Source organism: Hirundo rustica, chromosome 1, assembly GCF_015227805.2.
Source record: "Hirundo rustica isolate bHirRus1 chromosome 1, bHirRus1.pri.v3, whole genome shotgun sequence".
NCBI classification, from domain to species: Eukaryota; Metazoa; Chordata; class Aves; order Passeriformes; family Hirundinidae; genus Hirundo; species Hirundo rustica.
Genome location: NC_053450.1, coordinates 65,515,225 through 65,536,210, shown reverse-complemented (window position 1 = coordinate 65,536,210; position 20,986 = coordinate 65,515,225). Strand labels below are relative to the sequence as shown.

Here is a 20,986-nt window from a genome sequence, read left to right as displayed (position 1 = left end):
TAAAATGAACTAGCAACACCCCCATACCCTCTTCCTTTTCCTTTTTTTTTTTTTTTTTCTGTTCTTTCAGAACTTTAGAGTCTCAGTAATGTTTTCCCCATCAAATCATGGAAAACCCTTTTGTTATTTCTCTTCTTTAACACATAACATGTTCCTCCTTTGACCCTCATTTTCCCTTTTTTTCTCTCTCTCCCCCTTCTCCCTCCCACTCGTCTGTTCCCCTTCGTCCACCGATCTAATCCTGGATCCTGCCCTTTCGTGGTTGCTGTCCTTCCCTCCTTCCTTCCCTCCCTCCTCCTCCTCCTTCTCCCGGCCCCACCACCCTGGCTGAACCCTCCCAACCTGTTTGTTCCTCTTCCTCTCTTCGTTTGCAGCTTAGAGATGGCTAAAGTCAGCACCCAGACCGCTTCCGTCACGACCCCTGTTGACCTCAACATGAACCTCTCTCAGTCTGCCACCCCTACCTCCACCCCCACCTCCATGGCCGTGCTGGCGGCCGCCTCCGCCGCTACCGTCAGTACCCCCCCCTCCCCTACCAACTCTGCCAACCACCCACTATGCCGTTCCTGTCTCCAGTCTGCTTGGCATGAAAACTGTCCCGCTCCTGGCACTAAATGCCGCGGCCGCCGCGGGGGCCACGGGGAGTTTGTCCGCTTACACTGCCAAAATTCCTTCGACGAGCGGGGTTAAGAAATCTGACCGCCAGAAGTTTGCTCCATATTGAAGGGATGAGACACAATGCAAGCTTTGCCAGCTCTGCCAAGAGTCTGTGGTAGAACCTAGTTATCGAGGAAACAATACGGCATCTTTTCTTTTCTGTTCAATTGCTAGTGTTAACTGTTGCCGACTCAAGTCGTCTTCCGCTCTCCATAACACCTAACACAGGCACCACGCACCAACTAGTTCCAACAGCCAGCAGGTGCCAGCCCGGGCTCTTTCTCCCCGGACGCGTCCCTCCCACGGGGCTGCCCCCAGCCCAGCAAGGGAGATAGCACTGAGGAGAAGGAAAAAACGTAAATGAGGCAAAACCGAGACGGCCGGGTCCTGCTCCAGCAATGCTGCCCGGCATAAAAATACACTTAGGTGCATTTCCAGGGATCCCTCCAGCTGCAGAACAATTCCTTATGGCAAACTGGCGTCTTTGATGTATTTTTGCTATTGCTAGAATGTTTAAATCCGGCACTTCTGATGGTCACTAGTGCCCCTGCAATGCCATGTGAAGTGCTGCTGGCCCCTTCAGTCATTCTGGCTCCCAAAAGACCCCCATCCCAAAATCTGCCTACGAGCAGAGATGGGGGTTAGAAGGTACCAACTTGAGGTGCTCCTGCGTACAACAAATGAAACTTTCTGGTCTGAGAAAAACTGCTAAATTAAAATGACTGTAAAACGGTAAGGAAGAAAATATCAGGCACCCATGCCTTTCCACATGATTCTTTTAAAGGGCGCAACCATTCTTCTCTGCTTTGGAAAAATGTAATTTTAAGAACTCTGCTTTAGGGAGGGAGGGAGGGGAAGAGAGAGAGAGAGAGAGAGAGAGCAGGCTCCTTCTTTTGCACTCACGTTTTACATATACCAACACAGTATTTATTTCTGTGAGTACATCAGAGCAAGTACAAACCAGATGCCGTCACTATCTGATACTTCCTCTCGTGTGTTTTATTCAGCCAAAATGACCGTTTTTCGTCAGCTTTCTGTACAAAATACATCCCTGTTTAACTCACCACTCATCATGAAGTCAGATTGTATGGTAATCATGAAAAACATGTAGCATTTTAGAGGTCATTCAAAGGCTGCTGCCTAGACAGATCCCATCCCTTAACCAAGCACTTCAGGACATTCAGATTAACTAAAACAAGACAGGTAATGGCAGCCAAAGGCAAGAGAGCTGGGGAATGGAGTGGCTGGTTGCCAGCTGTTGGAACTAGTTCTTAACTGCATTTTATGTTTGTCCATCCACCTTCTTTTTAATTTCTGTTGCATAATTCAGTAATGCAATATTGTTTTCCTCACCACTTCCAAATCCAGAGTCCCATTAGCCCGCCATGTTCATCCACTCTGCACTCCTTGGACACAAAGCTTTAACAATTGAACTGTATTCAGTGCATTTTAATATAAACTAAAAACACAATGCAAATGCAATACTTTTTAAAACATGGTATTTCAAAGTGTGTTATTGTATAGGGCTAAGTACTATCTCAGTATTTTGTGTCATTTCTGTATTCTGTGGGCTTTTCTTCACCGTAGCACCTTTGCACTAAGTTTTGTCACCGTAACCATTTGTAGAACTGCCATTGTTACAATTTGCACTTATCCAAATGGGGTTTTTGGTTGGTTTTGTTGTGGTTTTTTTTTTTTTTTTGGTTTGTTTTTTGTTTTGGCTTTTTTTGTGGGGTTTTTTTTTTTGGTTTTTGTCTTTTTTTTTTTTTTTTTTTTTGTTCGTTGGTTGGTTGCATATAATGAAGGAAAAACTGGGAATAATTTCAAGGTACCACAGCTATTTAAAAGCTCTAGAAAACTGCTGTAAAACTGTTTTGGACTATTGTAACTGTTTCAATAATTGACACTTAAGAAAAAAAAAAACAAAAAAACACCAAACTCTGTGTGAGAAAACTTGCCTGCCCTGAAATGCTGTTCTATGCTGGTTGTACTCAAGTGGTATTTTTTTAATGGTGAGAAGATTTTTTTCCTTTTTTTTGCCTTTTTTTTTTTTTTTTTTTTTTTTCTTTTCCTCATTTTTGTTCCTACATTTTAGGCTGTCTTCAGAAGTTACTGGCCTGGGGGCTCTGTAATGTATCTCATCATGCCCTAGTGCATTAGCCACCAGACAGGACTTTTCCAAAGCCCCATGAGACAATGCTTTCTATGGACTAATCTACAGAGGAGTTTCTGCCATTTCTAACTTTCTTATTATTCTGAGACATCAAAAGAAAACACTTCCTTTACTCTTTAAGTAACTGTGCTTCCTAACTCTTGTGTTGCTTTCATTACTGTTCCAGTTTTAACACTGTTGTGGCTCATAACATAAAGCAAAGACAAGTTATTTTCGGGGGTTAATTTTCATTGCTGTTCATGCTTTGGCTAATCTGTATAAAAGCATGGGCCGTTAGTGTTCTAAACCACTGTATTCAGCTAGAGACTCGACAGCAAGTTATATGAGACGTTTTTTTAAATAAATTTTTTCCTGATTAAAAAAAAAAACAAAAAACCAAAAAAAAGACGTGGTAGCTTTGTGCATACAACTGTTGTGTTGTTTAAACTTTGTTCTTTGTAACCGAGTTGCTAACTTGTCATTGAAGAAGCACTATTTTATGGATTGTCAAACTAAGATCACAGACAAATTGCTTGTTTTCAATTAATGATTAAAGGTTTCATATCATCACGCTTAAGGTCCCAGTGCTCTTTGGGAAACAGTGTAACACCTATGCAAGACTGGCAGCCTTAGTAAGGATGATAGCCCACTGTCAGGGATGATGAGTCTCTTCAGGACTAGGGGGAGCCAGATTGTGCAGTTGGTAGAGTAAAGCAGTATTTCTACAAAACTTGATTTGGTTTTTAACAAAGCTGCTCATTGAGAACTCACACTGCATAGAAAAGACAAATCTGGCTTCCTGTTACAAGCAGCCACTGATTTGTATCTCTGGTCTTTTCCCAGACTGAGCTATAGATCAGATACTGGAGAAAGGCAAATAGGAACCAAATAATGAACGTGGATGCTGAGTACTGTGTTACTACGGCCCTTGGTACTTCCCCATACCCAGCAGCACTGCCCAGTGGCAAGGCTTCTAGTCAGCACCTTCCACCCTGTCAGGAGCCAGCCCAACAGCTGGGAAGAGCATGGCAGTGTGCAGTAGGAGGGGGAGTGGAGAGCTGGGCAGGCCCAGGAGCTGTCTCCTCCTGCCTAACACTGCTCCAGCTGTTCAAACCCTCCTTTGGATATGCTGAAGCACTGCAGTCACAGCCTCGAGTTCTCTCTTCACACACAAGCAAAAGAAAGGTGTTTACCCCGAGCTGTTGCTGCATTACAGCACCCCTGGCTGTGCTCTGGCTGCCCCTCCTCTTAGGGCACTGGCAGTACTGCCACAGGTACTGCTCTGCCCTCAGGAGAAAGCAGCTTTTGGCAGTGCAGGAGTAGCATCCTTAAAGACACAAGACTGATTGTGCAGCCTCCATCTCCCTGCTCTGTTAAAGGTCTCTACCTGCCTTCAGGGATTTAGCTTGGGGTCCTGCTTCCCCTCCCTGCCCCCACTGAGCTTTTGGGGCATACCACCATTACTCCCTGTGGTCTCCCCGGTACAGACGGCTCTGGAGTCTGTAGGCCACAACCAGGACATGCATGTGGACTTGGAGACCGTAGAAATCAACAGCTTTCTCAATAGAGATCAGCCACAGAACAAGCACTGACGATGAGGGGTTCCAAGGGGCATTACAGAACAGCTCACTGCACCCCAGCACCCAATGCTGACAATTAGCTATTCCAACCCTTAAAAAAACTATAGGCTGTAATACTGGTATGATAAAATTCTCTAGTATTATTGCCTAAAATATATTTTTATTACTTGAAATGTATTTAACTTCTCATTCTTGAAAGGAGAGCTGAAGCTGCTTTCACAGCAGAGACCTCCATAAGTCTTCATTTCTTCAACAGCAAAAGCTATTTCTATGGCTGGCCTGGCTACTGTAAATGAAAAATAAAATTTATCAAAAAATTATTGCAGCTCAACACTAAGTAGGTCAAAGCTTTGCTCTCCCAGTAAAGCTGCCAGGCAAAGGGCAGCAGCAGCTCTGGGGTGTATAGTATCTTTCACATTAATAATTCACATGTGCCTTGCAGAATTGAAAGATTTAAAAGATTTAAACAAACAAGTGCAGGGGCACGTTTGTGTGAGGAATGAGGAGAGGTAAAAGAAAGACATACGGACAAAGAAGGAAGCCTTATGAGAGGGCTTTTGCAAAAAGACAGGCAGAAATGTGATAAAATCTAAGCTTACTCTAATTTCATTATTTTAGTTGGAAAATACTTCCGAATAACAAGAAAAAGCTCCTAGGAGCTTTAATATACAAACCAGACAAACAAAAGACAAGGTGGTAAAGAAAAACGGAAAAAGAAAGGGTAAAGGATAATAGTAACTGAGACAGAAAAGTAAACCACTCGTGCCTAAGGTAGATAAGAGAAGGCATGCACTCACTGTGAAAAGGTCACTGCCCACACAAATATGAGTTTCCAGATGAAAGACAGCACAAGTTCTGCAGCTTTTGCGTCATCAAATTGGAATTGGGTTTCTGGAAACATCTCAAATGAATTCAAGCAGCTCTGTTGTGTTTCTCAAGTGAAAAAACATTGACAGCATGAATGCAGGCTGGAACCAGAAGGAAAATAAACAAAGTTAGTCCTCTGCTAATACACAGAATGCTTTCTGTTCTCAGGCATAGCCAGAGGGCATCTTTGGGCCCCAGGGTTCACATTTGTGCCAGCCAAGCTCCTAGGAAGCAGCACAGTGTCACTGGTGCCATGAACAGCGGCACCTGGGAAGTGCCTCAGCCTCAGAAGGCTGCACAGGCAAGGTGCTATTTGTCAGGTTTCACAAGACAGTCTGAAAACCTAATTTCTTCCACAGCCTTAATATCAGCTGAATGTATTTCAGCACTGTTTGTATTCTTGGGACAGGACCTTCCCCTTCTGGAGTGAGTGTCATGATTATCTAAAAGTCACAATGCTCACTGATCCAGTGGTTCAGCAGTGGCACAGCTTCTGCAGGGAAGACTGTCAGGCTGCTCAACTGGGTGACACAAAATGTGCCTTCAAAGGACAGCATTGAAAGGAGGGATTTGAACAGAGATCTCTTCTGTCCCGTTACTTCTGCAGCCACCAGTGGTGCAAGGCATTAGTGCCCCCACTTTATTTTTGGAAGAAAGATCTGGTTTAAATGTCTACACAAAGGAACTACTCACATTTGTTTTCCCAGCTATCGGGCCAGGTTAATTCTAGCTGAACTGATGAACAGAAGATCAAATGAAGCAGATACTGAAAAACTGCATCATACCTGAAATGTCCATCTCTTGGCCTGAGCAACACTTTCTAGGGATGTGGGTACACGCTGCCCTTCTTGGCACTGAAGTGTACTTAATTCCTTGATTCCAGGAAGGAATGCAGTAATGTTGATTAAATCAGTTTCTGCATCAATGCCTGTGTCCTGTCCCCCTACAGACTGGCATGTCTTATGACAGTAACTGAAATTAAAGAGTCAAAGTCATTTGATGGTACCTAACAAAAGGGAATTTCTGTAACATTACATACACCGTGGTTTGTAATTACAGCTACAACATGATTCATGCAGGCTGAATGTCTCATTTTCCAGGGCAACCTTTATGGAATATAAGAAAAAAGTATTTTTAAGTGCTGAAAATATTTTAGTAATATGGCTTTTCTCATTTCTAGCTCTGTGTTTTTAAGATGATAAAATGCAGAGAATCTAATTATAGTGGAATGTAATTTAAGCAAAATTTGTCTCTCCTCAAATTGAATTTATTGGCAGGGGACCTGGCCAAAGTTATTGTTACTGTTCTTTTCAATCAGTATTTTCAAATTGAAGCAAATTTTAAAATTAAATACTGTAGTAGAGGAAAAGCAATCACATTAGCAAATGAGAACATTGGTTTGTTGTTATTTGGGTTTGTTGTTTTTGTATGGTCACTTCTGGGCTCCTCTGCACCAAATACAGACCTTGTTCCACATGTAAGGCATGACAGCAGCAGCTTATTTCTTAAAGGGCAGGAGAGAATTTAGCACAGCAATTACCATTTGTGACAGCCTGCCTTGCCAGGGGAGAGCTCACTACCAGCAGCTGTAGCTATGGTGAGCTGCTCCCTGTGGAGCTGCTCCTGGGAACTCCATTTCAAACATGCAGGCACACACGTTCTGCCCCTGGAAGTCACTTAGCAGCTCCAAAACCACCAAGCTGGGGAATCTCAACTACTTTTTAGTGGCATGAAATTCCACAGTTCCTAAGTTTGGACAACACCTTCCATTATTACATAAGTAAATAAGGATTACAAATGTCTTCCTCCCTAACTCTGATACTTCAGTTTTCTGCAAGTCCTGGAGAGCAGAGAATTAAAATAGTTTTCCTAATTCCAATTAAAATTTCATTTTTAATACTGGCTATTGACAGAGATAGGTATTAGGATTACTTTCATCTTTATTGTTAAAAAATAGAATTCCAGGAAGTTAAGAAGTGAGAAAGAAATTAAGGAAGTACATATTTTTAAAAACAATCATTTCTTCTGGTTAATAACCTAGCTGAATAGTTCATCAGAAGTACATAAAATTGTTTTCTAAAACTTAAGACATACTGAAGATTGCAAACTAATTAGGCCTATGCTTTTCTGAGATACAGATAATTTCCCTTAATAAATTAACTTGCCTACTAAATGAGGTTAGGATACTTCCCTCTTCTCCCTTACAGCCGTGCTTCTTCCATTGCTAAAAAGCAGGATGATTTCTTGCCCTCTTGACACAGCAGCACATGCACATCAGTGGTCACAAGGGACAAGCTCACAAAGCTCTCTAAAAGCCTTGTTGCAAATGCTGAAGAAGGGTACAGGTGTACACAGTAAGCTGTAAAAAACCTGGATACAAGACTATTCAGAGATCTGAGACATTCCTCCAAGGAAAAGAGCACCAACTCCTATACAAGACACAACCAAGAGGGATGGATGCTGTCACTTCCCAAGCAATGCACACACGCCCTGGCTGGTCCATCTTCACTCTTCCAGCAAGTTATGCAAGGAGAACAAGTAGAATGATGAGTGATCTGGTGCTTATTCCTGCCATCTATCCCTAATAACAATGGGCTGCACTGGTTTGGATCTGAGTGTTCAAGATCCCAGGACTGTAACAAAACTCACTGCCTTTAGCTTCTTACCACAAGATACCTCTAAAGATGAGGGCAACTGGACTAAAACAGCTGAACAACATGTTTTAATGCTCAGTTAATTTCCTACTCATCCACAGCTGAAACCATGATTTGCAGATTTATGTGCAAGATGAAAGTAAAATTACAGAAAAATGTACAAAAAGGACGTGTAATTTATAGATTCAGAGATTAGCATTTTTATACTGTCAAAACATGTATGTCCATGATGCTCAGTGTAACCTGACATTCATTTCATCTATTTCTCTGATATTAAGCCAAGTGCAGAGTGGTTCTGAAGTTCAGTGTTAACAAGCTCATGTGCTTTGGTGAGTGGGGCCAGTGAAGAGCAAACAGAAGCAGAAACAATCAGAAACTTAATTTTTCTCAGAGGGAAATTGGGGGAGCGTGTTTCAGTTTGTTTTAAAAACAACACTCCTGTTAATACTGCACCATCCTCTCAGCTGGACGTTCTCTTTACAGGGGTAAATGGATCTAGAGATCTTTCACTGCAGCATGACAGGCACCTTAGACATTGATATTCAAATGTTTCATGCTATACAGAGACATTTTATTTCAGTTTTGGTCCAGCTAAGTTTTCTCCAACTTGTCCAAACATTCATTATTTATTTCAATATTCTCTGAACACTTACTCTGTATTTCAATACTTTCTGAATGATCCTATCTCACTGACAGTCCTAGTTTATATAAGACTTTAGTGTCACATCAAACATTTTAGCAGAAACAGCTGCTTACTCTTACTAATGGCTGTAAGCCAGCAAGTGTGAGCAGGAATGTGTGGATGCAACAAACCACTAAGGACCACTGCCCGAATTTTGACAGCTTTATAAATAGGAAGAGCTGAACCCAAGGATCATGGAAATTGGGAGTGATAAAAATGCATCTCACTGTAAGGAAAGGGCTTCTGCCATATCAAATACTTTCCCCAAAACATGCAAATCAACCATCTAAGTGTAGTTCTGATTTTTGTTGCTTGGTTGATAACCATCTCTGAGGCAAGTAACTGGAATGCTTTCATAAGAGCAAAGCTTGTTTTCTCCCTTTAAAATTTCACTAGTTTTAGATCTAGAATGTTATAAAAAAAGGTTAACCTGTTCTTAACAACTTTATTTTTTGCTATCAATCAGGCCACACATCCCTCTTATTCTTAAAAAGTCCTCAGCAAATTTGAAGTATTTGAAGATATGCAAAAGTAAAAAAAAAAAAAAAGAAAATACAAATAGACACTTACCGAAGGTAGTTTTGCTTTCCACGTTCCAGTCTTGTCAAGTTTGTTGGTTCCTGTTTTACTTAATCTGTGTTTATCATCAGAACAGAATCAATTTTAAATGCTTTCTGTGCCTAAGAAAGTATTTTAAGAAAATTTCCAGTATTTGCAGCTATTATTTTACCTCCTCAGTTTCCAGTGCAGTACCTTCCTCTCAGGCATTTTGTCACCCTTTCATTAAGTGATGCAGACATGTAACCACTGTGTTCTCATCCCTCTGGTTCAAGAAATGTGAGGTATGCTACATGGTGGCTGCGCTAAGCAAAACAGGAGACTGTAATGAAAAACATTCAGCAGTGCTATGGCACATCACAGGATATACACTGTGGAGAAGCTGTAGCTCAGCATTTCTGAGCTTAGTCCTTATATACACAGAAAAGCTGCAACAGACCCTGAAAAAAAATATACATATTTTATTGGGAGCTGGGGCAATGGACAGAAGGGCACCTACAAATTTTAAGAAAACATAAATGCATAATATTTTCCTTTCTCTAAACCCCCAATCTGAGAAAACTCTGTAGACTATGCACTTCTATAGACAATAACTCAAGTCTCAAGATTACCAAACTGAGCTAATGCTTCCACAAAAGCCTAGAGATTCTTTACAGATTTATTAATCCCATTAAAATAACTTCTGGCAGAAAGCCAGTCATTTTAATAGGAAAGGTGTATTCAGTATGGTAAAACATTTGCAATATACAGTTTTTACAACAAGTAATACACCACTGTAGATATACAAATTTTTTTTAATAAGCTTGGCTCTTTACCTCACGATCCTCTTTAAATAAATATTTAACAAAAGAATCTCCCTTCTAACAGTGGAAGTAACACCACAGATAAAAGGAGTATCAACCATGTTGCAGAAATGCTACAACAAAGCCCCTTTCACCCGCCAGTCTTGTGACAGCAAATCCTGCAGTTCTTCTTCATCTTCACTACCAGCATCCTCCTCCTCTTTTTCTTGTGCTGCTCTTAATCTCATGGCTTCCTTTAGCTTCTCCTTCATCTCGTCCTGGCGGTTCCGCAAAAGCTCGACACGGCGGTAGCATTCACTGTTGGAAAGTGAAACACCTGTAACATTTGACCCTTCCCACATCAATTTGATCATCTCCAGTGCTGGATTTTGCTTCTACAACTTTGGATAGAGAAGCTTTGCAGCTTCCCATCAGTGAAAAAGAAATAAGCTTTCAAGATGCCAGTGCACCTTCTCAGTGTTCATCAAGTGAAAACAGACTGAGGAGAGGAGAGGTGTGGTCAGTTCTCTAGCAATGAGATGTAATCCAAATACTTAACAAATGCAATACAGTCACAAGCCATTTTTCAAAAAGCACAGAACCAATATCTACTTCCACACAAGAAGGAACACGATTCTTTGCTCCCTTCTTGGTTTTCATGAGAGAAAGGTGTGACATCAGTTATCAATTTTGATAATTTAGTGGTGGCATCTCTGAAAATAAAGAAAAAGCAGCACAAAGTGTTCAGATTCTTTATCTGCTTCCTCTGTGCTATAACACAGAGGAAGAACATTTTAAGTAAACACAATCCAAAAGTTTCAGGTTTCCATTTACTTAAAAAGTTCTGTCCTCAAATTGTGTTCTATAACTCTTCTAGCCATTTTAAACAGGGGTGGGTTTTTTTTGAAAATGCCAAGTAGTACCAGCCTGATTTAAATTCACCTTTGCCCCTTTCATTCTTATTTGCTCAGAAGGGTCAACATGGAGGGGTTACTATCTGGATCCTGTTTGCCCTGGCATATCACCAATATGAATTCTTACAGGCAGTCGTAGCTGAAGATTTGAAGGCCAAGGAATTTATTTAATTTTCACCTTAATTTGAAATAGCCTGCATTTGAATACACTCAGAAGTCAAAAGTTACAAAAAGTCATTTAAAATCTATTTGGAACTTTTATTTGGGGGAAAAATAATTACAGTAACAAACATGAAATACTCTACAAATTTCTGAATTTTGGTTCTAGGTACTTACAGCAGCCTTAGCTAGTGAGAAAAATAAAACCTCAAAGAGAAGTAGGTTTAGCTCAAGCCCTCTCCAGAATTACACGGACATTGTTAAAAGACATTCCTGTAATAGCAGAGGTCAGTTTGAACCCAATGCTGTTGTTACCACACACTGATTATGTGCAGCATGTAAATCTGCCCAGACGGTTGAAGTGTTGCTTTAATTTCTAGTGTCTTCTTTTTGTGGCATCTCTTTCTTTTCAGTCACTACCATTGCCATTATTACTGTTAATATCAGAGTGTTGAGCTACAGGAAGACAGTAACAAACTGTTCCACTGAGCTGTATTTCAGGTTACTTGAGTTTAAACCAATGACCATACAACCACCACACCTGCCATTTCAGCAAAACAAAACAAACCTAACCACTTCATGTAATGAAGTGTGCATCACTCCACAAAACCTTAAAGTAAACTTCTACTAGAATTAAAGAGGGTTTGCCACAGCACAGGACATTTTCAGCAAAGGAAATGTTTCTTAAAAATGTTCACATAAATTATCAATCAAAATTCTCAGGGAAATATAAATTAAGACATTTGAAGAGGAAAAGGGACAGTTTGTTCCAAGAATTTGCCTTGTGTACTTTCAGTGATTCCAGTGCATTCTCTCTGTGGAGAAAGTTATATAACTTTGTACTAAAATCCATGTTTTTATTAGGTATCGTTCTGCAATTTGAGGGAGTCTGTCCTTCAAATACTCAGATAATTAATGAAAGGAAGTATTGCAGATTAAAAGTGTTTTTATCACTCTAGTCAAAGAGCAATCCATTACTGCTGGAGAACAGAGAATTTGAGGAAAAATTGATCTACTTACATCTGCTCATCAATTTCTCCAATCTGGCGATCTAGTCGTCCCTCCTCATCATCTTCTGCCACTATTGCTTCTGAAATCTAAACCAGAAAAGCACTGAGAAAATTCACCTTCATCCTGAATTCCACTTCTGCTCCTTTACAATGTCTGTGTCCTCCCCTGCTCCCCTCTACCTCAAGTTAGTGTCAATCTCCTCTATGTATAGTCCCATCTTCACAAGGGCAAATACAGAAGGAAAAAAAAAAAAAAGTCTGGTTTAATTTGAAATGGAAATGCTTTTTCATAAAATCAAAAGTAGTTTGGCTGCTTTGGGGTTAATCTTTGGAAATTTTTAATACACTGCTATTTGAAACTGAGCATAAACATGGTACACAGACACCCACAGTCTGAGGCTGAAATGGGAGCTCTAGCCCAGTGCTTGGGACTTAAATACACGCCACTTATTGAACATTCTGTTTAAATATTCCCACTAGATCCCGAAGTGTTTCTAACCTGTTATTTTTTTCAGCATATACTTTCTCAAATCTGAATGTCTGGGAGATGCTATGCAATCAATGGTCCACGCATAACTGAGAAGATTCCTCCTAAGCTGAAGAATTATCTGAATGGCTTATGCTAGCAAAATGTATCCACCACCGCTTTTGTATGAACATTCGCTCTGTTTATAGTGCTGACTGCTTTAAAATGAGCAATGATACATTTTTCTGCACCACCTTTCTCAGCAGTTGACATATGAGTAACTATTTAGAATTAAAATAATTAAAAGGATAGCAAATACTCTAGGGGAAGACTGAGAACACCATGTAGTCTGTAGCACAGTTTTATATTGTACACGAGGGGAGAGCAACACCTGCTGCAGGAAGACTTTCCATGCAGTGGTAAACAGTGAAAAATGGAAGTACAGAAAAACTGTGGCAAATTTACGTGTCTCAAACTCTTTTTGTCACTTTCCCAGATTTTGGAGTTCCTTTCCAGTACATTTAAATTAAACATGAAATCCAGGTTACCTACACTTTATAGCTACTTTTTTAAAAAGACAGACAAATGGGTAGTGTTTTTAAAAGTTAAAATATGAATATAGATCTAAATAAGAGCCCACAATTGTATCCTGTTTGGATACAGGACACTGATCTGAGGTGTACGCTAGCTAAATAGTATTTAAATAAAATACAGTGTAACAAATATAACTAAATATATATGACTGGATCTTCATTAAAAGTTTTCAACCTCATTTCCTTTAAGTGGAAAATACAAGGAACCCTTTGCTCATTTATAAAGTGCATTTAACCACACACTGCATTGAAACCAACAGCTGACAAATGCAGATGTCAGCCATTCTGCAGAGCTGCATGAAACTGTTGTTTTCTTTATTGTGTATAGTATTTAGAATCAATAAATATAGATTCCATAACTTACTGTGTTGACCTGTCGCATTGCCTTTTGAAATTCATCCCATTCTTTGTCCATCTGATCCTTTGGAGCATCAACTTTTCTCACCTAAGGAACATGAAAATTTATAAATTAACAATTTAAGTCTAATGACTCTTTGGGGCACTGGAAAAAAAAAAAAAAAAACAGGAGAAACAGGAAAAATTATGCTGTGTTATCAGAAAAGTCTGGTTGATGTAATTCAGTTTAAGTAATGAATAAGAGTTAGAGAGTGCAGCTGCACAATGGTTTCAGAAGAAAAAGCTGACTCTACTCCTGGATTAAAACAACATCCGTGACTGCAGCACTACAAAATAATTATTGACTAAAAGTGGCTGGTGTGGAATGTCTGGAGTAACAAAATTGAGTTTGATGGTCTGTCATTTCACTGTGTCAGGTGATAACTATTAAATTCTTCTGTAAGCTGCCTGTACAATTGCATACAGTAGCCATTTCACAAGCCAAAAAGCAGTGAATTGTTTGCCTTTGGCATAACGTAAAGTATCAAACTTTTCAGTCACTAGTCTGCTGGTGTTAGGTAGCCTGACTGTATTTCAAATCTAATCTAATTTTCTTGGCTAACAGAAGAAACTGTACAGCTACAAACCAATTTTAATGATATGCAAAGCTTTTTACTCTGTGGTAGATGGCATTTAGTACTAAGACATGAAGTCTGAAAAAGTAGTAGTGGTAAGAATGTGTTTAAGATCTACAGCCAAGGTAATCAAAGCCAGATTGTGCTTTTAATGCAAATAAATCAACAAGGTAGTCTACCTGTGTAATTGAAACTTCCACAATTCAAGACTGGAAGATGTGGCATATAATATATTTTAGAGGACAGATTAAGCCTGACTCAGGACTGGGTAGAAATTATACAGCTAGGAGAACTAAGCAGTTTGAACATAGTAAGTCATGACACCATCTTTTTGCATTAGTTTTATTTTCCTTTATTCATTCTGCTCTTTTGGTGACATGTCAGTCACCACCTTAGTAAAGACAACAGTTTGGTGCATTTTGTTCCTGAGTGATTATACAAAATCAAGTAGTATGAATTAAGTTTATAGAATAAATTAGAAGCTTCCAAGCAAACTCATACTGGGAAGTAATAGTTACCATTTCATTTTTCTGTTCTGTTATTATTTCTATCATACGTGTATGTACTGTGTTATTATGCATTGTGATTGTGTTTTGTAATTCATAATTATTTGTATTTCTTACAATAAATTTAAACACTAAAGTTATTATTTTTTCTTGAAATACTTATCTAATCCAGAATTTATATGCTTTACAAATATCTGATGCAAATAACAAGCATTTTTCACACCCACAATCTCCCTTTCAAATGCCCAGTTAATTCTTAAAATAATTATTTTGTGTATGATTCCAACACAGAACCACTGCAGCCACTTCTGTGTAAGTGATGCCACAAACAATTTTCCTTCCTCTGAGTATCAGTTACACTCCAAAAGGGCTGATTAAAAGGAAAAGCCTCTGCAAGCAATTCAAGGAAGAGCTGACTGGAACAAGTAACCACTTGTAAATTTCTCAGTGGAGGCAATAACCAGAACAAAGGTCACTAACCAGTGTCCTCACAGATGTAAGCAGATTCTCCTTTGCCTGCTAGGCAATCCTGCATTCCCAACTTGTGATGAAACTAAGTATTTGAAAAATTTAATACTTCAATTAGACACAAAACAAAAGCCAAAAAGCCATGGCTTTTGCAGCTACATATTTCAATATTTGAAATATCATTATTTAAAACTATTCACATATGACAACACGTGGGCATGAGTAGTGCCAAAAGAGTCTTGCCAAAGCAAATAAAACACCTAGGCTTGTTAGCTGGGCCAGTGGGACCAACTGAACATGAAGAAGCATTATTTGGAAGGTCTCCAAAATTAGATGTCATGGGTTGGCCTCAAAATGCCATCTAAATACACCAGCAGCCTTACACTGTGTGAACAAGCAAATATACTCAAAGAAAATAAGAAAGACTTAAGCCTACCACACTACATTTCAATAAGGAAAGCCATCACGTGTGGCAAATTTTATAAAACAAAACAAAAAAAGGTTTGTATTTCAAATACCAGTGTTTATTTTGGTCATCATTTGGCACTGTGCAAGCTGAAGGAAGTATATTTTTGATCAGGATTTCAAGATTTTTAGTTGGGGGGGGGGGACAGTTTGAGAAACAAGGTGAATACCCACATTTCTTTTCTTTTCTGAGCATCATAAAACCCCAAAGTGGTAAAAGACAAGAGGGCTGAAGACCAAGTTGACTCTTGTGGTGTAACCAGTGCTACAGATGACAGCGTGTGCCATAACGGAGCTATTTTCATTCCAACAGGATGCACCCTGTGAGTCACACAGTAACTCAACACTTCTCAGCAGGATCTCACAAAGGGCATCATAGAACTGTTATATCCCCAATTCCAAAGCAAAATTGAACATACAAATTAAGCGAATTGGTTTTCCTGGGATGACTCACAGAAATAAAGGTAGATTGTCCAAATCTCAGTTCACTGTTCCAACCAACAAACATTTCTTTAAAAGCCACAGAGGAACCATAATCAAAAATACTTCCCAAGAGATGATTTTAACAAGCGCTTGTTGCCCACCTCCACCCCTTTTCATGTTTTCTAATTTACACAGAATGAATGTTGAAAGCTGCACCAGGGAAGGTTCAGACTGAGCAGCAGGAAGCATTTCTTTACCAACAGGATGGGCAAACACTGGAAGAGGCTTCCTGGAGAGGTGGCCGATGCCCCAAGCCTGTCAGTGCTCAAAAGGCATTTGGAAAATGCCCTTAGTAACAAGTTTTAACTGCTGTTCAGCACTGAAGTTTTCAGGCAGTTGGACCAGATGATTATTATAGGTCACTTCCAACTGAAATAATCTGTTCTAGTCCAAATAGTTCAGTCATTTTCTTATATTCCAGTATGAATGATTACCTGGAAAAGCATCCTTACTACTCAGAAAACCATTACAACTGGAAGAAATAAATCCAGTAGCATATAAGGAGTAGATCACTTACTTTTGCATCCACTTCAGGATCATCAAAGAAACCTTCTGGCAAAGCTTCAGCAGTGTTTTCTTTCCTGAAATATTTGATTACTATTAGCCCAAGTTAACACTTTACAGTCTGCTTTACTGAAGAGTTAAAAATAGCCTTACATCCTTTGTGTAAGTACGTAGAAACACAGGAAGTTTTTTAAGCCCTTAGTTATATCTACAGTCATCAAAACCTGCTACTTCAGCTTTGAAGGAACTGCACAGAAAGGTTTAAATCTCACTGTTAAGAGCTGTAGCTTATGCTTTTAAGCTATTCTTTCCAGTGTGCTCAACACCCAAACATTGTAACAGCACAGCTGGTACTTCTGAAAGCACTGTCTAAAGGAGTGCGCAAGGGAGCTGAACTGTTACTACAGGACGAGCAGTTTCCTTTAAACAGTGGCAAGCAGTGGTTGACATCAAGCTCCCACAGTACCCCATGTTAAAATTCGCAGAGATGTCAAACAGACTCTGTATGACATTGCTCTGTCTCTTCTCCTGTCTCCAAGATTCCTGTCTGAAATAATTCCTGAGGCTGATATATATACAAACTATTCTGAATGCAGCCTAACAGTAAGTTAAGATTTCTAAGTGATCACAGGCTCTACTTCCTGGAAGATAAATGTTTATTTACAATTCCTAAGACTATCAAATATTTGATTTGACTGCTTACCTTTCGACTACCTTCTCTTGTATCTCTGCTTTCTGTATGGATCCTGAATGGGAAACTATAGGAGCGGCTGGAGTTTTGGTGTCAAAAAAGTCTATAGGAAAGGACAGAAGTCTATGACAAAAAGGACAGCTGTTCAGGCATTTTCTAAAATTCCTACTAGACAGGAATTTCAATTAGTACCTTACTGAATCAAGGGAAGAACAGCCAGAGGTTACTTCCCTTGGCAGCCTCAAACAATTAGAACATAAAACCATTAAGCAACCAGCACACAGTAACAGGAGATTCTTTGCTAGTTTATGTCTACTTCCAGCATTACACACCCTCACCATCACCTAATTACCCATCACCTAATGGCAATAATTAGAAAAATAAAATTAAAACCTTTCATTATCAGTTAAATCACAGGTTCTCCTTACGGAATCACTTACTATTTCAGTCAGCATTACCTGCAGGCAGAGAATTAGCTATTATTTCTTGAGTTGGAGGTGGAATTTCAGTTTTATGCACAGCAGAAGATTTGCTTGATTGTTCTTGTTCCTCCTCTTCATCATCATCGTCATCATCGTAATTCCCTGACAATAAACTGGGACCTGGGCCCTTGGAAAGCTGTACAGTGGTGCTGTCTTGCTCTGCTTCATCAAAAAAATCTGCTGGCAGCCTGGTAAAGAGCCCACAACACAACTGTTTGAAACTTCACACCAATGACTCCAGTCCAGCACCAGCAGCCCAGTCCCTCTGTGAGCAGTACAAGCTGTGTGTGTATATATATATATATGTGTGTGTGTATATATATATATGTATGTATGTATGTATATGTATATACATAGATACTGAGCAACGCCCTGAACTGCACAGCTGCCAACACAGCCACAGTCTGAAGGCAGCACAACACTTGGGGCTCTCATTTCAAGTTTGCCCAGAAATGCCCAGGTTAATTCTAAAACCACACTTTAGATGTGTTTTTCTATTTGCATATTCACACACATTTTTCTATTTGCATATTCACTATCAGAAACATTAATAAAAGTAACCTGTAACAAGTTGGAATGGTGGTTAAAATAATTCTTTTTCCACCTACTGAGTAATTTGCTACTTATTTTAGGTACCTCCTGCTGTCCAGGACATTTGAGTACATGCTACAATCCAGTTATGTTCAAGCTGTGCAATAGCACCACATGTCAATCCTTTAAAGTCTGTCAGTGACAGTAAAAGAATTCCTGTTTTCTCAGAGAGCCTTAAGAGTTGATACAATTATCTCCACCCAGGAAGATGCTGCCATGTTCAGGAATATACAACTCTGTTAGAAAAAGGGCAGAAGCAGGGATCTGCTGACTCTCTGAACCTTTGCCCTTGTCTAGGAAGCAGAGACAAGAGCTGGGTGAGAATGCCACTGGTAGTTAGAAAAAATTCCTATGTAATAACAGGAACTACTTACCCTGATGAAGATGCGTGTGGCTTTTCGTCTGCACCTGTACAACAGCCAAGAGTCACTTCTTAAAATCCATGCTTTTAAAAGAAACATCCCTAAGACTTCTATGACAGCACCAAGTCCCCAAATGCATATGTATTTAACATATATCTCATATATTTACATGTCTGGTAGCACCAAGGGAAAAAATTAACTGTCTTTCCTTTGGCAAGAACTTTGGTGCAAGGCTTGAGGAAAACCAGTGACTTGATCCCACTGAAAAGGAGTAACACCACTTCTAGACAAGTGCTCCTACTGCTTAATTTACACTGCTTCTCTATATATTTGGGCCAGGCTCACAGTTCCACGACCTCATTTCACCCAATGACCCAGAAGAAAAGCAGGTAAACCTCCAAAAGCACAGTTTTCTCCTGACACAGAACTCACAGAGAGAGAAAGAACAAGCAAACTTTCTCCCTTTTCAGCAGCAACGGGCTGACATTGACTCAACAGTCTGGAGTATTCACACTCACTTCCACAGGAACAAAACAAACCAAAAGTATTCAAGGTGTAAAATGGATGGATTCTGGCAAGCCTTTCCCTCTCATTACCTTTTACTCTCTTTAGGTCTGTATTTTCTGTCTCAACTGTTTTTCTCTTGACAGGATGAGATGATGTGCCAGCAGCTGAGCCAGTGGCCGTCTGCTTTGTGCCTTTTAATTCTGCAACTCTCTGTAAAGAAATAAAAATTCAGGACACGTTACTAGCAGTAACTTCTGGATTGCAGCTTAAAATACAGGGCTTTTAAAACAGCTCATCAAAGTGAGCTGATACCTTTCTAGAACAAGATCACTGAAACAGAAACCACAGGTACCAAAACAAAGACCAGTGCTTCTGTCAGCCTCTGGAATGATGTGACATGGAGGAACTGACACTCACGCAAAGGAGGCTGTAGCAGTAAGAAAGAAAAGACTAAGAGCAGTGACACTGACAGCAGTAAGGCACTGGAGAAAAGAGCAAGAAGGCTGGATTTATTCTAAGGGCCTGGAATATGAAGTGGTTTAAAGATACAACACGGCACTTGAACAGCATGAAAGATGTCACCATGCCTTGCCACAGTCATCCAGTCTGAATGCAGGCAATGAACTGGAACACCTCGGTTCCTCTGGTCTTTTCCAGAGTACTTGTAAAATTAAACACATTCTTTCAGTTTTTGCTAAGAAGTAGCAACAGAATTTAAAAGGATTAAAAAAAAAACCAAAAAAAAAACACCTGGGTGGCTTCCAAGTTACAAATTCCCTGACTTGCTTTACAAGTTCTTCATCTTTACCACTAAATTACAAAGGAAAAAAAGCGTATTTTCTTAACCCCGCATAAGCTGTCACTTGACAGCTCACAGGTCCCCGAATAAGCCCGAGGGGGAGAGTCTCCAAATCCGAGCTGCAGACAAGTGACAGCCAAAAGCTGTCGCTAAGGTGGGAGATGCTTCACCTGAGAAGCAGACCCCTGAAAGACACGGGACCCCCTCTACAAGGGCTGGTTTTTCAATCCCCGCTCAGGCTCTAAGAGAGAGGAACCCAGACGGAACAGCCAGGCCGGTTGCCACCCTCACCCCGGCGGGCGCTCCGCTCTCCCACTGCCGCCCCGAGCCGCGAGCAGCGAACCCCAGGGCCCCGTTCCGGCGGTGCGGCCTCTCCCCAGTCCCTCCCCTTCCCAAGAGCTGTCCCGGTGCTCCCGAACGACAAAGCCCGGCCGAGACCCGCACCCTCCGCCCCGCCGCTCACCTCCCGGTGCTGCTTGCCCAGGACGTGGGTCTGCCACAGCAGCTCGCTCTTCACGGGCGCGTTGCACAGGGAGCAGCTCAGGTGCCCCAGGCTGTTGTACGTGTCGGCCGCGTTAAGGGAAGCACCGAGCGGGGCGCGGACCCCCCCTCTCCCTCCCAGCCTCCCTCCCTCCCCGCAGAGCTCTAGGGAGCCCGGTGCCGAGGATATTTGGCGAAGGGCGAGTCGATGCGCTTCTTGCCCGCGTTCTGGCGCTGCTTCTCCCTCATGAGGCGCCGCAGCTCCTCCTGCCGCACCTGCTTCCGCCCCGCGCCCGCCCCGGCCGCCGCCATCTTCCCCCGGCGCGCGGGGCGCAGGGCGGGGCCGGCGCGCGCCGTGACGCCGCCGGGAGCGCCGGGAAGGGAGCGGGGAGGGCGGGCAGGAGGAGGAGGAGGAGGAGGAGGAGGGATGGGTCTGTTTTGGTCGTCGCTTTCCTCGGGATGTTCCTCAGTTAAGCCTTCGGAGCACCAAGAGAGCTCGATGGACACAGCAGTCCAGCTGTGGGACACGCCGGTGAATAGTGTCTGAAACGTACCCCACCCCTCACGCCAAACCAGCCAAATAAGTAAAAAACAGTAAACATT

The 20,986-nt window shown here is 41.0% G+C and overlaps 2 protein-coding genes across 8 annotated transcripts in view; one reads left to right on the top strand and one right to left on the bottom strand.

Annotated features, from left to right (window-relative positions):
- LOC120751994 (poly(rC)-binding protein 3-like) overlaps nucleotides 1-14,691 on the top strand; it is a 501,663-nt gene extending 486,972 nt beyond the window's left edge. For 4 of the 7 annotated variants that reach the window (XM_040062607.2, XM_040062651.1, XM_040062617.2 and 1 more), the window contains one exon: nucleotides 12,531-14,691. In XM_040062607.2, coding sequence (XP_039918541.1) covers nucleotides 12,531-12,591 — 61 coding nt within the window. In that variant the 3' untranslated portion in view covers nucleotides 12,592-14,691. Of the gene's footprint in view, nucleotides 1-2,752; nucleotides 3,381-12,530 lie in introns of those variants that run through there. The other 3 variants (XM_040062663.2, XM_040062626.2, XM_040062657.2) reach the window with 1 other exon arrangement.
- Nucleotides 9,591-20,722, bottom strand: ZNF830 (zinc finger protein 830). Its single transcript, XM_040062682.1, has 10 exons — nucleotides 20,574-20,722; nucleotides 20,367-20,466; nucleotides 19,194-19,314; nucleotides 18,610-18,643; nucleotides 17,621-17,832; nucleotides 17,175-17,265; nucleotides 16,485-16,548; nucleotides 13,439-13,519; nucleotides 12,026-12,102; nucleotides 9,591-10,250 (listed from the first exon to the last, which is right to left on the bottom strand). Exons 1-10 carry the CDS (start codon nucleotides 20,693-20,695, stop codon nucleotides 10,067-10,069), a joined length of 1,086 nt encoding a protein of 361 aa, XP_039918616.1. The 5' UTR covers nucleotides 20,696-20,722; the 3' UTR covers nucleotides 9,591-10,066.
- Nucleotides 20,723-20,986: the final 264 nt, after the last annotated feature.

What these genes read in the sequence shown, in the direction of transcription:
- ZNF830 (XM_040062682.1), bottom strand. Translation starts at nt 20,695, where the DNA reads ATGGCGGCGGCCGGGGCGGGCGCGGGGCGGAAGCAGGTGCGGCAGGAG. An exon ending in CAAGAGAAGGTAGTCGAAAG is followed by an intron (nt 16,549 to 17,174) that starts GTAAGCAGTCAA and finishes CAAATATTTCAG; the next exon opens with GAAAGAAAACACTGCTGAAG. An exon ending in GGAGAAATTGATGAGCAGAT is followed by an intron (nt 10,251 to 12,025) that starts GTAAGTAGATCA and finishes ACTTTCCAACAG; the next exon opens with TGAATGCTACCGCCGTGTCG.